The following is a 14161-nucleotide window of genomic DNA, read 5'->3' on the forward strand; positions in this document are numbered from 1 at the left end:
CAGTTTAACTTACAAACAAAAATAAAAACGAAACAAACAAAAAAACCAGTGCTTTTATTTATTCATGACAAAGTTTTCTTTTCCTTCCTAACCCAACCAAAATAGACAGTTTCCCTGTGGTTGCCAGTTGTTTACTTGTTGATAATTCGTTTGAAGCTCAGGTTAACACCAAACACCCACCCCCTCCTTCTCTCTTTGTCCCTGATGTGCTGGGGATGGGACCCAGGAGGCCAAGCACGGAGCTACATCCCAGTTGGGTTCCATAGACTGAGAACTGGAAACGTGTGCATGTCTGCACCGGGGAAACGTTCGCGTGTGCGCCGGGGATCTTGTTTCCAGCAGCAGCACACTTGGTCCGCAACTGAAATGGTTGCTGCTGTTGAGATCACACTGGCCTCGAATTCACTGTGCTGCCAAGGGTGACCTCTGCTCCTTCTACCTTCATCTCTCCAGTGCTGGGATGCCAGGCGTACCACCACAGCTGGTTTATCTGTCGATGACTGAACGTGGGAGTTCATGCTGGGCAAGTGTCCTGCTGGCTTTGCATGGTCTCTGGACTTTAGGCTTGTTTATCACTGTTCCTTCATGGGGTTGTGATCTGCTGCATGGCTGGTGAGTGTGCTCCCAAGTGCTGGGAGTGGGCAGGGCCAGGGGCACTTCCCCTGGGATTCCCAAGGTCCGCCTCATTTTTCCTTTCTTTAGATAGGATTGGTTGATTCCTTGCATTTCCAAAAAATGCCAGTGTCATTCCAGTTCAGTGTCTCTCTGAAGGTCCCAAGTCTTGTTTTCATAGTGCTGGTGACCAAAGAACTTGCTCGCGAGTAAAGATACTGGGGCCGTTCAGGTTTGTCTGGGCTTTGCAGGCCTCTTTGGCATCCCCATCCTGTTCATGTCTCATATCCCATTTTTCTGAAAGTGGAGTTTGTGGGTTGGAGGGTACCCGTTTGGTGTCTGATGACCTGTGTGAACCTATCTGTTCCCTGCATCTCCCGAGAAACGACTGTTTCTCACTTACTTAGAATGTGGGACTTTTCATCTTCACATAGAGCTCAGCAGCCCTCCAGATGTGCCTGCTGGCCACGTGTATTCTTCTGTGGCTGTGACTGTCACACTTCTGGCTTCTGAAGTCTTTCAAATATTTATGGTGTTTTGAAAAGAAAGACCTTTCAGGCTGGGGTGATAGCCCAGTCCGTGAAGTGCTTGCCTTGCAAGCAAGCACACTTGAGTTCTTCCATCCCCAGGAGCACATGGAAAAGCTGGTTGGGGGCCCCCACTGTGACCCCAGTGCTGGGGAGGCAGATCCCTGGAGCTCCTTAGCAGTCCTCACAGCCTACTTACTAGGTGTGAGTTTCAAGCCAGTGAGAAAGACACTTAAGAAATAACAACAACAACAAAAACGATAGCAGCAAACAAAACAAAACAAAACAACAACAACAAAAAAACAACAAAAAACCAAGCCCAAGGTGGATTGATTGCCCCGGTGAATGGTACTGGATGCGGACCTCTGTGCCAGCACCCACTCCCCTCCCCCAACTCGGTTTCTTTCTTTGGAAGTGAGTAGATTGCTCACTGGATCTTGCTCTTTAGCAGGAAAGCCTTCTAGAACTGCTCTAGAAAGGACTGAACTGTGCTGATAATTCCCATAACAAGGCAGTATACATTACATGTACATTAGGAAATGAAGGGACCTTATTTGAGTGGACTTCACTGGTCTGTTTCTCTGGGCTCTTTCTGACAGCCTCCTGCATTAGGGGAGTGGGAGCTGGAGGGTTTAGCCTGGGTCAAGAGGTGGGTCTGACTGTGGGGTGGAGCTCAGAGGCTGGACAGGGCTCCTCACTTAGTGGAAGGGTAGGTCTGCGTCCTGAGGCCTCCCTGGCTGACTGCCGCTGCTCTTTCCTTCCAGGGCCTTTCCCGCAGAGCTGAGCCAGGAGTGTGTTACTAGTCTCTTGTTGGGTATTCTTAGTAAACTCTGAAATAAAAAATGAAATTGTTTTTATTTAACCATTTTACCAGATGTTCCCTGGGCCTTGATGGATGCGGCATTTACTAGAAAGTTACACTCCTGAGATGCAGTGTTATGGACACAGTTGCTACAGACAGTGACAGTTGGTGGGATTGGAAGACAGCTCCCCCCTTCTCTGTCTCTGTCTCTGTCTCTCTCCCTCCCCTTTCCCCACCCCCACAAGAAATGCTCTTTCATTGGGGTGCTCTCCTCTTCTCTGCTACAGGTCTGACTTGTGCAGGCTATATTGCCTTGTGAAAGCAGCCAGCAGGCCCATGCATATTGTAAGCAAGCCTCCTTTGGAGCTAAAGGAACCAGATGGGCCCTTGACTCTCTTAGTAACTGAGGCTGCTGGCCCGGGGTGAGGTTCATGAACCTGCAGGTAGGAAGAAATGATGTGGGCACCCGGCCTAGCTGTGTCTGCAGTGCTGGCCCTTCAGCCCTTCTAAGAGAACAACCTCTCAAGTTGGCTCTGCAAGGAGGGCGAGAGGACCAGAGAACCCACAGAAGCTGAACTGCAGGCCTGTCCCCTCCCTCCTGCCTCGCCCCTTCCTGCCAGCATTTCCTTTGGCCAAGTTGTAGAGTTTGCTAAAAGCCTGATGTTATGGAAGGTAGGGGAACAAAGAAAGAGGAAGTGGCTTGCTGTAATTCTGACAGCAGATCTGTTTTCTCTGAAAATGGAACTGCAGCGATGCATGCAATGATCTTGGCAGGCAGCATTCTGTAAATAACGCCTCCCAGGAGTTCCCAGCCTCTCCCAGGCCCGCAGGAAGCTTCCCCTGCAGCGCGGGGCAGGCGGCCCCGCACCTCACACCCTCCTTCGGGGGACTCTTATTCTGACGGGGCGCAGGCCTGTGGTGCCTGCCAAGTTTGTGAGGCCCCAGGCTTTCTTGTGGGAGGACGCTGGGCTGTCTTCATGCTCCTTGGCAATGATTAAAGTGAGGTTAGTACCAAAACCCCCTTTCATTTTATTCCCTTATCCTGCCGTTTTCAAAGCAGATGGCAGTGCTGTATTTTCAGCTGTAATTGATTTAAGCTGGGGAAGACAGAGCTGATGGGCGCAGCAGGGACGGTCCTCTGGTCCCTGTCTCCTGGCCGCCTAGCACCTTGTCCCAAGCCCAGTCATGTAGCCACCAGAACCTCTTGCAAGGGCGAGGGGGTTGTCGGGAGAGTGGGGTGTGGAGGGAGCTGGCAGAGTGAAGGAGCCCGGTTCAGGTGCGACTGTCACGTGACAGGGTCTGGTTGGAGGGGAGCAGCTGCTGGGGGCCCTGTTCCTCCTCCTCCGACCAGATGCCAGGCTCATGCTTCTGCTCTCAAATTTATTCTTAACAGAAGATAACGATAAATAAAAGCACTTGATGAAGTCTGGAGGCTCTGACCTCAGTGGTGGGGCCTTTCCTCTGGACACTACACTCAGGGTCCTTCCCCTTCCCCCTCCCCGCCCCCAGCACTATCCTTGGCTTCTTGGGTCTGATAGAAAATGCTTTTGTCCCAGCTCTGGGGATCTTGGACAGTAGCTCTACCAAGCTCCCTCTGCCCAGCTAAGCTGCGCCAGGCAGAGGGACCAGCAGGTTGGAGTGAGTGCCCTTGTTGCATAGAATGGTGTAGACACACTGAGGATCTGGTCCTGCCACACACTGCTGCTGCCGCTGCCACACAAGTGGTAGTCATTATAGTTAACTTTAGCCACCCTCGGAAGACTTGAAGCAATTGGTACGGGCTCATGGTGAGAAATGAGAACCGCAGCTGTGTGGCAGTGGGTCTCCCAGAAGCTCTCGGCTGGTCATGGCCTCCGCTCCACATTGTCCTGTCCTCTGGTCTAGGAAGAGGCCGTGGTCCCAGTGCTTGTGAGTGTTGCTCTTACAACCCAGGTAGGCTGAGAGGTTTATATATTTTATGTATACTAGTGCTCTAGCTGCATGTATGACTTTACGCCATAGGAGAGCATCAGATCCCACTATAGATGGTTGTGAGCACCATATGGGTGCTGGGAATTGAACTCAGGGCCTCTAGAAGAGCAGTCAGTGCTCTTAACCTCTGAACCATCTCCCCAGCCCCAGGTAGGCTGTTTTTAAGAAGGCTTTATCAGTTCTGTGCTCGTAGACAGGTGGCTAATGAGAGGCATGTTCTAGAGACCCGACCTGATACACTACTGGTGATTTGTCAGGACTTTCATTTGCTTTTTCAAGGCAGGCTTTGTCTGTGTAGCCCAGGCCTCTAACTCAGAGATCCACTTGCCTTTGCCTCTGAGAGCTGGGATTAAAGGCTTGCACCACCACTGACCAGTTTGCCAGAACTTTTAAGGACAAAGACCAAGAATCACCCTGCTATCCAACAGCTCCTCTTCCAGAACAACTGGAAATAGGGTGTACTGGTTCCTGTTTGTACACCTAGACTCACGGTGGCTCTGTTCATATAGCCAAGGGCTGGGAACAGCGCAGGAAGAAGCCCGCCAGTGGTGGTTGACAAAAAGCATGAGTCTGTGTTGCAGTGGAATGTATTCAGCCTTAAAAAGACAGGAAATTCTTACACATACCAGCACATGGCTGGACCATGAGGGTATTGCGCTAAATGAAATAAGCCAGAGTCAAAACAATGACGGTGCGTGAGTCAGCTTATGCAAGGCCACTAGTACGGAGAATGAATGGGTGGCTCATCTCGAGGGAGTGTGGGACAGCCATACCCCAGGGTGGTGTGACTGGGAAGGTGGTGCTTAGTGGGGACAGCAGAGAACTCATGGAGGTGGGTGGCGGTGATCTATATTATATAGCTGTGTGAATGTACTTCCTGCTACTGACCAGCATCCTTAAACATGAGAGATGGCTCAGAGGTTAAAGGCCCTGACTGCTCTTGCAGAGGACCGGAGTTCAGTTCCCGTCACTCACAAATTAGCAACCACCTGGAGCTCTAGTTTTAAGGGCTCCCACACCATCTTGTGCAGGAAAACACTCATGCACAAAAATAAATTTGAAGAAACATTAAATGATAATTGTGTCCCTTGCCATAACACATAAATAAACCATGGGGCTGGTGGTGACCTTTGGAATCGAGAGGCACACTGCTGAGTGTCGCGAGGTGAGTAGTGCTGAGCTGTCTGTTGTTGTCATCTACAGGAGGAGTCAGAGGACTCCAGGGGCAGTGACTTCAGTTGAATGCGTTCGTAAGCAGAACCATGGCCACCTGGCTTTTGGAGATTCTTATAGAGTGGATAGGTGTGGGGCTTAGAATCCTCTCCGCAGGTGTAGATCAAATGCCATATCAGCCATGAGCAGAAAGTTGGGTCCCTGTGTTCATTTTCTTCCTTGTTCAGAGCTCCAAGGTTTAGACTGAGTAGACTGTAACCAGACATTGCTCTTAGATGTCAGCGACCACAACTGTCTAAGGGGAGAGACAGTTCTAGATGGCGATGCAGGCCTGCAGTCCTACTAATAAGGGAGGTTGAGGCAGGAGAATCTCAAATTGGAGGCCAGCTTGGGATCCATAGCAAGATACTAAATGGCAGCCTGAAAGGGCAGCTTTGTGACCTGGAGAAAGATGAAGTAGGCCCTCAGTGACGCGCTCTGTGTCCGTGGGGAACTTCTAAGAATGGAGGAGACACTGTCATTAGTCCACCCAGTTGCTAGCATACTGTAGTGTTTCTAAGCAACAGGATAAGTCTCAAAAAATCATCTTTCTTTAAAGTAATTTAAAGCTTATCTCTACAGTTCAATATATAAATACTTTAAAAAGAAATCCTTTCTTTCCCGTTTTTGGAAAATGTTCAGTGAGGACAGACGCTTGGAGCCAATCATGTCCCTAAACATTGTGAATACGCGTGTTCCAGAAAGACAGGCCTTTGGGCCCTTTATTGGTCCTGTTATATAGAAACCATGGCAGGTGTCAAAAGATCATTTCTCAGGTGCGCATCTCATTGCTGTCGATTCGCAATACCCGAGGTTCTGTAGCTAGCCAGCTCTGTGGTAATTTAGTGGCTGATTTTTGTTGTTTTTGGTTGTGGTTTGTAATTTTCAAGGTCAGTCATGGTTATAGGTGACTTGTGAAGAAAGACTCCCTTTCTTTCTGGTTTTTATTTGGTGTTGAATCAGTGTATGAAAGACTTCACGGCCGGGCGGTGGTGGCGCACGCCTTTAATCCCAGCACTTGGGAGGCAGAGGCAGGCGGATCTCTGTGAGTTCAAGACCAGCCTGGTCTACAAGAGCTAGTTCCAGGACAGGCTCCAAAGCTACAGAGAAACCCTGTCTCGAAAAACCAAAAAAAAAAAAAAAGACTTCATGAGGTAATTTGGAGGATGTGGGTGTGCAGCCATGTGGATTACACATGTGGGAATGAAGGGTGCCTGCTCCAGAGGGGGGTCACAGGTAGCGCTAATTGAAAAGAATGTTTACGTGTGACTCACCTTTCCTTTTAGAGTGTTATTTTTATTTTATATGTATGGGTGTTTTGCTTGTGTATCTGTATGTGCATTACATGGGTGTAGTACCCACAGAGGCCAGAAGAGGGTGTCAGGGTCTCTGGAGCTGAAGTTACAAGCAGCTGTGAGCCATCATGTGGGTGCTGGGAACTGAGCCCAAGACCTCACCTTCCTATGGGACACAGGTGCTGAGGACCACAGATCTGGGGTGATCTGTTGTTTCAGCCAGCACACGCATCCTGGGCTTCAGTTCAGAGGTTACCACTGTGCCGAAGGAGCCAGCCTTTTCCCGGGTGCTCGGGTCTCAGTGCTCCTCTGCACTGATGCTCAGCGCAGGTACTGTTTGACAAGGACTCGCAGTGCAGTGTGATGCTGCTGACCGTCTGGTGAGGGCCTGGCCCCAGAGTGAAGAGGCTGGTGTTTGTTGCCGAGTTCTGGCAAGTCAGGCAGGGAAAGACTTTTCTGGTGGCTGGAAGAGGAAATAAAGTTCCCTGAGTTTTTCCAAAAGGAAGACGTGGCACAAAGACACGGCCTCTTACCTGCCACTCATTAGGAGGCAGGCTTTGTGCTGAAGCTTTTCTGTACCGAGTAGCGTGCCTGAGGAAGCAAGCCGTGTCCCTACAAGTGTCCAGGGTCTGTGTAGCCATCTCTGTGGCTGCCAAGCGCGGCACCCCCACACCTTGAGTAGGATGAAGCTTCTGTTGTTTTCACCAACAGTCTGATGTGATTTTTCAGTGATTGTTTTTTCCCCCTGCAAAGGTGTGGGGGAAATCAAGGAGGGAATCTTCCCACGATTTAGTGGGCAGCTCTGAAAAGACCCTGTGGCAGCATAGAGTGTGGTATGCAGTGATGGTGTTTGTAGCCCTTTCCTCTCTGGTAGCTTTGTGGTCGAAGGTTACTCTCCTGGAGTTTCTCCAGCAGCCCTGACCCAGGTGCTGCCCTGTCTGCGCAGCTTCATGAGCGCCTCTGGTGCTGATTGCTCCTAAGAATGGGGCTGCTCTTTGAAAGTCAGTTCATTCATAAAACTATACCTGGTGCTGTGCAAGACACCAGCTGGCCCTGGTCTGTTTGATCACTCCTGGTGCTGGAGGGACCACATCTTCTCTCCTGGTCAGCTGCAGCCTTCCTGTGGGGGCATTGGGAACTCCCTTTCCTAACCCTAGAAAGGTTTGTCCCGGAAAGCTAGGCGTGGGAGGGGGAGGCAGGGGCAGGTAGGCTTCCAGGTGCGTCTGCAGGGAACGGGTGCTGGATGTTTGGCACATCCTGGCCTCTTCTTTCACCCCACTCTCCAGTCTTCATCTCAGTGGTCCCAAGTCCTCCCTAACGGGTAACAATATAAATGCCAGCCCAGTGGCGCCTGTCCCTGGATGGAGAGGGAGTAGTCTAGAGGTTTCTTCCCATGGCAGATGTGGCAGCTGGGCTTGGGCAGGAAGAGCCTGATGCTTTCCATCCCTCTCTAGTTTAAGGACTGCTTAGTGCCAAAAACACAATAGTGGTTGTACTTTTTAGTATCATTTATTGAGGGACTGTATAATGACGAAAACAGCTGCAACCCAGGAGCAGCGGGGATCTCGAGTGAGCATCTATTAATCTCAGCGGCATCCCATTCATTAGCATGAACGTGCATGTGTGCAGCACATGATCTCCAGGCTCTGTAGACCGTGCTTGGCATGCACACGGGCTCTTGGCCTGTTTGTGTGTCGTCCTTGGGGGTTTGTGGCCACAGGTGGACCAGTTCTTGCTTGACAAACATGGGGAGAACATGGCGCTCCACCCCAGTCCCATGGCAGACCTGATTCTCCGGCTTCCGTTTCTTTCTGTTGTCTCAGCTAATGATGTGAAACACATGCAGACGGTTCTGGTCTGGGGGGGAGCGGGGCTGGAGTCAGAGTGTGAGGCCCGGCCCTGGAAAATGGGGAACGTAGGGCTTGTAAGTGGGACCTCTCTCGAGACATAGAGCCAGAGCAGCCTTGGACTCACCTGGTTATTTTACATTGTTTTAGTTGATAGTGTGTGGTTTTCTGGGGACATGGGGCAAAGGAAGTGACTGTTGGGAATGATCCCATGGCTTGCACTGGCAGGAAGCCGAGCAGGAAACTCTACCTCGGAGGGGCAGCACGTGTCATCAGAAAGCAGTATTTGTGAGAAGCTCTGCCTGGCTGTCACATGACAGGAAGGAAGTGAACTATGTGGTGCTGCAGACAGTCTCTGGGACTGTGTGGCACTGATTCTCTTCCTTAAGGCTTGCACTTCAGCTTCCAGAAGCCTTTATCTTACCTGGTGCCACATCACTGTGGCTGTCGGTCATAGCTCCTGGTGGATGCAAGTGACACCTGGGCTGCGGGGGGCCCGGGATCAGGGGGGTGGTGGAGGGTACATCATGACGTAGCCAGGCTCTTTCATGACTTGAGTGATGGCTCAGAAGCCTCGGGGATCTTTGCTGTGGGGACCAGTCCCCAGTCCTCATCAGAAGGGCCGCAACCTTTGCCTCCTGTTACAGGAGTGGTTGGTTGCTCCTGCTTTGTCCCCTACCTGCTCTGGGACTTGGGCAGATCTCCCTTTCCCCTCGCTTTCCCTTCCCTCCTACAGCAGAGTTCTAAGGTGGCACGTCAGAGCTGGTGTGGCACTGGGGGAGGAGTGGGGTGTCGTGCTCCCCAGCTGTGGTGGTGGCAAGTGGACACCAGGCAAGGGCATTCCTTCCAGCTCCATGCAGGCTTGCTGGGCTGACGGTCGGAGGAGAGCCAGCTCCACAGGCATTCTCCGTGGAGAATTCTCCGTGGCACACAGGGAAGCAGATCCTCACTTCTGGAGCCGCCAGGCCCAGGACCATGTACTCTGCAACCTCACTAACTGACCCTGGCCTCCTAGCCTCGTACACCAGGTGTGACTCAGTACACAGCAAGTGTTCTGAGAGCCAGTCCTGGTTTCTGTAAGACTCTAAAGCAGGAGCTGGAGGCATGGCTCAGAGGTTAACAGCACTGGCTGGTTTTCCAGAGGTCCTGAGTTGAATTCCCCATAACTACATGGCGGCTCCCAAACATCTATAGTGAGATCTGGTGCCCTCTTCTGGAGTGCAGGCACATGCATAGGCAGGACGCTGTATACATATACATGATGAATCTTTAAAGCAGTGGTTCTCAGCCTGTGGGTTGAGACCCCAATAGGGAGGGATGTGTCAGCTATTGTATTTACATTATGATCCATAACAGTAGCAAAATTACAGTTAGGAAGTCTCAATGAAAATAATGTGTTTGGGGTCACCACTACATGAGGAACTGTAAAAGGGTCGCAGCACTAGGAACCACTGTGCTAAAGCTTTAAAATGCCTTTGTATTAGTTATAGGTCAGTCAGCAGAGAGCATCACTGTAGAGGATTTCTGGAGATCTGTAAAGCAGCTGGTTCAGAGGTGAAGCAGAGCAGTGCAAAGACGGGACCATGAGCCCGAGGAGCCGCCATGTGCACCCTGAGGACTGAGTCAGTAGGCGACTTTTGTCATCATGCTGACTCAGGTCATTGGGCTCGCAAGGCAAATGAACCCTTCCACAGAATCATCTTGCTGGCCTAACATTTTTAAATTTTCACCATTTTTTGATGATATTTAGCATAGAATTATTATATAGCTGGACAAAATGTTTTCTTCATACTTTTTTAAGCTTTAAAAACAACTTTTAAGACTTTTGTTAAACCTAAGGTACAAGTGCACACATTACTGGAGGCTAGCCCAGGGTCAGGCTCCCCAGTGCCACTGGTTTCGAGCTCCTTTTTCCTGACATGAATAGGCAGAGGCAGGTTAGGCGGATCTCTGTCCGCTCAAGGCTAGCTTGGTCTAGTGATTGCTTTTCTTCTGAGGGAGGCTAATTTCTTAGCTGCCAATCCCGGTCTCGATATCATCTTCCCTTTGAGTGCCTGTCACCTCAGTCACCCTTCAGTGGCACTGAGTAACCTCATCTTATGAGGCTCCAGTAACCTCATCTTATTAGATCTGGTCACACATAACATCTGTCAGGGGACCCCATTTAGTCTGTGACAGAAATTAAAAGGCAATGCACAGGAGAGAATCAAATGCATCGCTGAGAGGTGCATAGAAACAGGGCTCTGCTCTGCCAGGGAAGGTTTCACAGCTAGGAGCCGGGCCCTGGAGTCCTTGACTCAACCAGCGAGGTAATTTCAGACAGTGCCTCCGCCATCTGAGCCTGTCTCCCACTCTGAGTCCACCGTAGTGAGATCTGAGCACTCAGCAACGGACCACCAGCGTGAATAGCTTGAGGGCCATCTTCCCACAATGCTCTCTGCTCCTGCAGGAGGGTTCCTAACAGAGACTCAGGTCTCAGCTTCCTGTGACAGAGGGAATGAGGCATTTATTGGTTGGTTAGTTCCCTGAAGTTGAGTTTTGAAATTTCACTGAGCAGAAAGTGAGACAGCACCTTTGTGTAGGCAGGGGACAGAAATGTCAGCCAGCCCCAATGGTGTTGTTGTCCATGCTCTCTTGGCTTTGAGGTGGACATGGGAACATGGCTTTCTGGTTGTGGGCACAGAGGACGTGGTCTGTGCCATCGTGTCCTTATTAATGACATGATTCTTATCAAAATTGATGGCCTCAGGTTGGTCATGGTGTTGAGAGGGTCTGAAGGCTTAGTTTCTGCCCCCCAACTATTAGTGTTAGACTGTGGGGGGGGGGGAGGCTTGTGGCTGCCATGCAGGATCCCAGAGCACAGTGTTACAGCAAGAGGGGCTCTGCCCCTGGCACACAGTGACGCCAGCACAGATTGGTATCAGGAAGGTTCATTCTGTCACCTCCGGGATATCCTGTGTGTTGTGGGAAGCCTGAGGCTGGGTGGGTCCTTCCTTACTCTTCTGCCCTGCCAACGTAGCATGGTTCCTAAGGCTGAGCAAGATGCTGTGCAGGAGGTGGAGCTGCAGTTCCTGGGATCTAGTCTGCTTTCCTCAAATGCCACTGAGCTCAGAGGGTGATCAGGAGCACATGGCAACTGTCCCCAGGAAACTCTGGCCTGGAAGAGTGTGGTGGTTTCTCTTTGCAGCCCACCTTTTCTCTTTCTCTCCTAAAAGAGATGGCATGAAATGAGCAAGGTCGATGCTCCCAGGCAGCTCCGTGAGTCTTCTAGGCCCTAGCAGGGCCCCTGTTAGTTTTCCGTCCACCAACTTGGTCTTTAAGGAGAGGCAGGATGTGTGTGGTTTGGGTCAGCATCCTGACGGCACAGGACACACTGGGCTGTGATTCATTCAAAGGGGGAGGGACATGGAAAACAATGTCTGTCTTTAAGCTCCAGGAACCAGGAAAATGAGCTGGAAATATGAGTGGTGTGTAATTTTACTAAAATTAACCAGCAAGTTCCCAGGCTTGTTCTGAGCTCTGTGGTATTTTGTATGATGTATCATGCCCAGTGCCAACTGAATGACTTCCTCGGTGTTGAGTCCTGAAGGCCCCTGCTAGTACCCCCTCATTCTGTGCTCCTCTGCATCTCATCATTGAGGTTGTGCTTGGCCATGTAAGAGTGCTGTGGGGATCCAAGATGGTAAGGACTGGTGACCTTGAGGTCCAGGGGATAAGAGATGCTAGCCTGCCTGGGTTGTCTTGCCGTCTGTAGGCTGTCTTCTCAGACTTCCCAGTCCTCCCTGTGCTGTACCCATTGTACCTCCTTTTGTAGCCATTGCCTGCTCCCTGCAATTTCCCGTCCTTGTTAGTGTCTGCTGCTTGAGTACCTGGGAGTGTGGAGTCCATCTGAAGGCTGCGGGTGCCCTGCGGTTCACTGGTCCAGTCTGGCTCCCCGTGAGTCTGCCCGTCCCAGTTGTGCATCTGATGTCTTCCTCCCTGTGCAGGTGGTCTGTAACTCGAGACAGGCAGGACTTTGTCTCCACAAAGCTTTCAGTGCTAGTGTAGGGCGGGCAAAAGCCATCAGCAATGGTGTGGTGGCTTCTGCCCTGAGGGCTCGCACAAGTGCCTGGAATTCGGGGCCAATGTACATTCAGAGAAGCACAATATGGCGGCAGCCTCCCCGGCAGATGGACAGTTGTTGCTACAGCTTAAAGAGTTTGTGGCACAGAGCCAGAAGTAAAAATGGAAAGGCAGTTGGGGACGGGGTTAAGGGAAAAGGTGCTGGCTGCTGTGACTTGAAAGGAGCTCTGTCAAGTCACATTTGCTTAATAAAAAGGTGGCCTTGAGATGAACACAGCAAAGTCGGGGGGTGGAGGGAGTGGGGAGCATGTCGGTGTCCTGCAGGGCAGTTTCACAAGAGGCTGTCAGGGGAGAAAGGATGCTGAGTACCCAAGGTGGTGCTGTGTGCCCCATCTTACAGTGTGACGGTCACATGTGTGGAGTGTGTGTGTGTGCACATGCAGAGTGCATTGCAGTGTGTGTGGTGTGTGACTAAATATTAGCATATTGCATTTGGCTGGCCCAGCATGCAGGCATGGCTGCTTCCTGCTCAAAGCCCAAGTACACACAGCCCGCTTCCAGGCCAGGCGTGGGCTCTGAAGTCTCCTTTCAATTTTAAAGTGCTTGCTCTGGCACCTGCTTAAAAAGGGACAGACCCTAAGCGGACAGCACTGATGATGGTTCTAGAGTCGGCGGGATGGAGGGAGGACAGAGCTGAGCCTGGAACAGTTTGTGTAAGCTGGGCCTTGTGGGTTCTCATGCTCTGCTCAGGGAAGCTGCTGTCTTCTGCTATGGTTTCTGGGTACAGTGCTGCCGACTCATTGCCGTCTTCTACACTAATAAGAAGCAGACCCATACAGAGGAGGTCACTGGTCATCAGTGGATGAGACAGTCACTTGGCTCCCCACTGTCTTGGTGCCCTATCCGGACAGAGGTGGTAATGGGCACCAGTGTGGCTTCGCATCAGAACTGGCTCAGAGCATGGGTCAGGTTTCTTTGGTCCTCAGCATTCCCATCCTACCTCAATGACCATTGGTGGTCAAACTGAGCACATGAGTTGATCTCGTACATAGCAGTGCTGCCTGCCTGCCTGCCTGCCTAAGTGACATGCCTGCCAGAAAGGAAGAAGGGAGGTCACAAAGCCAACTTTGGCTCCAAAAGTTGCTTCTCCTACACTTAGGGCCTGGTTCCTCAACTTACCCTTTGGTCCTACTCTTAACATCAGGGTAGGAATGTCTCGGAAACATCAGGGGGAAGTGCATGGCTCCTCCCCAGAGCCCCCTTGCCAGTCATCCCCCTGAGCATGCCCCTGTCTTTCAGGAGTAAGACCGTCAACGGAGACTGCCGCCGAGATCCCCGGGAACGGAGCCGCAGTCCCATTGAGCGGGCTGCAGCCCCGGCTGTGAGCTTGCATGGTGGCCACCTGTACGCATCCCTCCCTGGCCTCATGGAGCAGCCTCTTGCACTGACTAAGAATAGTAGTGACACCGGCCGGTCGGCTGTGGAGCGGCAGCAGGTGTGTATGTCGTTAAGTCAAGCAGCATGGTTGGTTCTCTTCTGGAGATGACCAGGTCAGGCTGGGTGTAGGGGACCATGAGCTGCATGGAAACCCTAAGTGGAAGTCCTGAAGTTGAAGGGACTTGGGTTCTTCCATTCTAAGGCTTCGCTGCTTTGCAAAGTACAGGGTTGATCTTGATGAGGGAGCTCCTTCCTCCTTGTGTCGTTCCCCCCCCCACCCCCCGCCCCTTTCCCTGGCACTCTGATAGGCCTGTGCTTACCCAGTACTGTTTCACAAAGTTAAATGTCAGTGGCTTTATTTTGGGTTTGCATCTTATAAAGTCACTGGTCACAAAC

General features: G+C 51.3%; 2 protein-coding genes across 9 annotated transcripts in view; one reads left to right on the plus strand and one right to left on the minus strand.

Annotated features, from left to right (window-relative positions):
• Positions 1-14161, plus strand: part of Vgll4 (vestigial like family member 4) — a 116620-nt gene that overhangs the window by 98729 nt on the left and 3730 nt on the right. For 4 of the 5 annotated variants that reach the window (XM_057760614.1, XM_057760664.1, XM_057760563.1 and 1 more), the window contains one exon: positions 13628-13823. In XM_057760614.1, the coding sequence (XP_057616597.1) occupies positions 13628-13823 (196 nt within the window). Of the gene's footprint in view, positions 1-2864; positions 2946-13627; positions 13824-14161 lie in introns of those variants that run through there. The other variant, XM_057760743.1, reaches the window with a different exon arrangement.
• The window catches only part of Atg7 (autophagy related 7), a 243376-nt gene that overhangs the window by 11338 nt on the left and 217877 nt on the right, over positions 1-14161 (minus strand). The window contains exon 19 of one of the 4 annotated variants that reach the window (XM_057760208.1): positions 1250-1969. The exons of the other annotated variants lie outside the window; for them this stretch is intronic. Within the exon in view, the coding sequence (XP_057616191.1) occupies positions 1838-1969 (132 nt within the window). The 3' untranslated portion in view covers positions 1250-1837. Of the gene's footprint in view, positions 1-1249; positions 1970-14161 lie in introns of those variants that run through there. 4 annotated transcript variants of the gene reach the window in all.

This window comes from Chionomys nivalis, chromosome 1, assembly GCF_950005125.1.
Source record: "Chionomys nivalis chromosome 1, mChiNiv1.1, whole genome shotgun sequence".
Lineage (NCBI taxonomy): Eukaryota > Metazoa > Chordata > Mammalia > Rodentia > Cricetidae > Chionomys > Chionomys nivalis.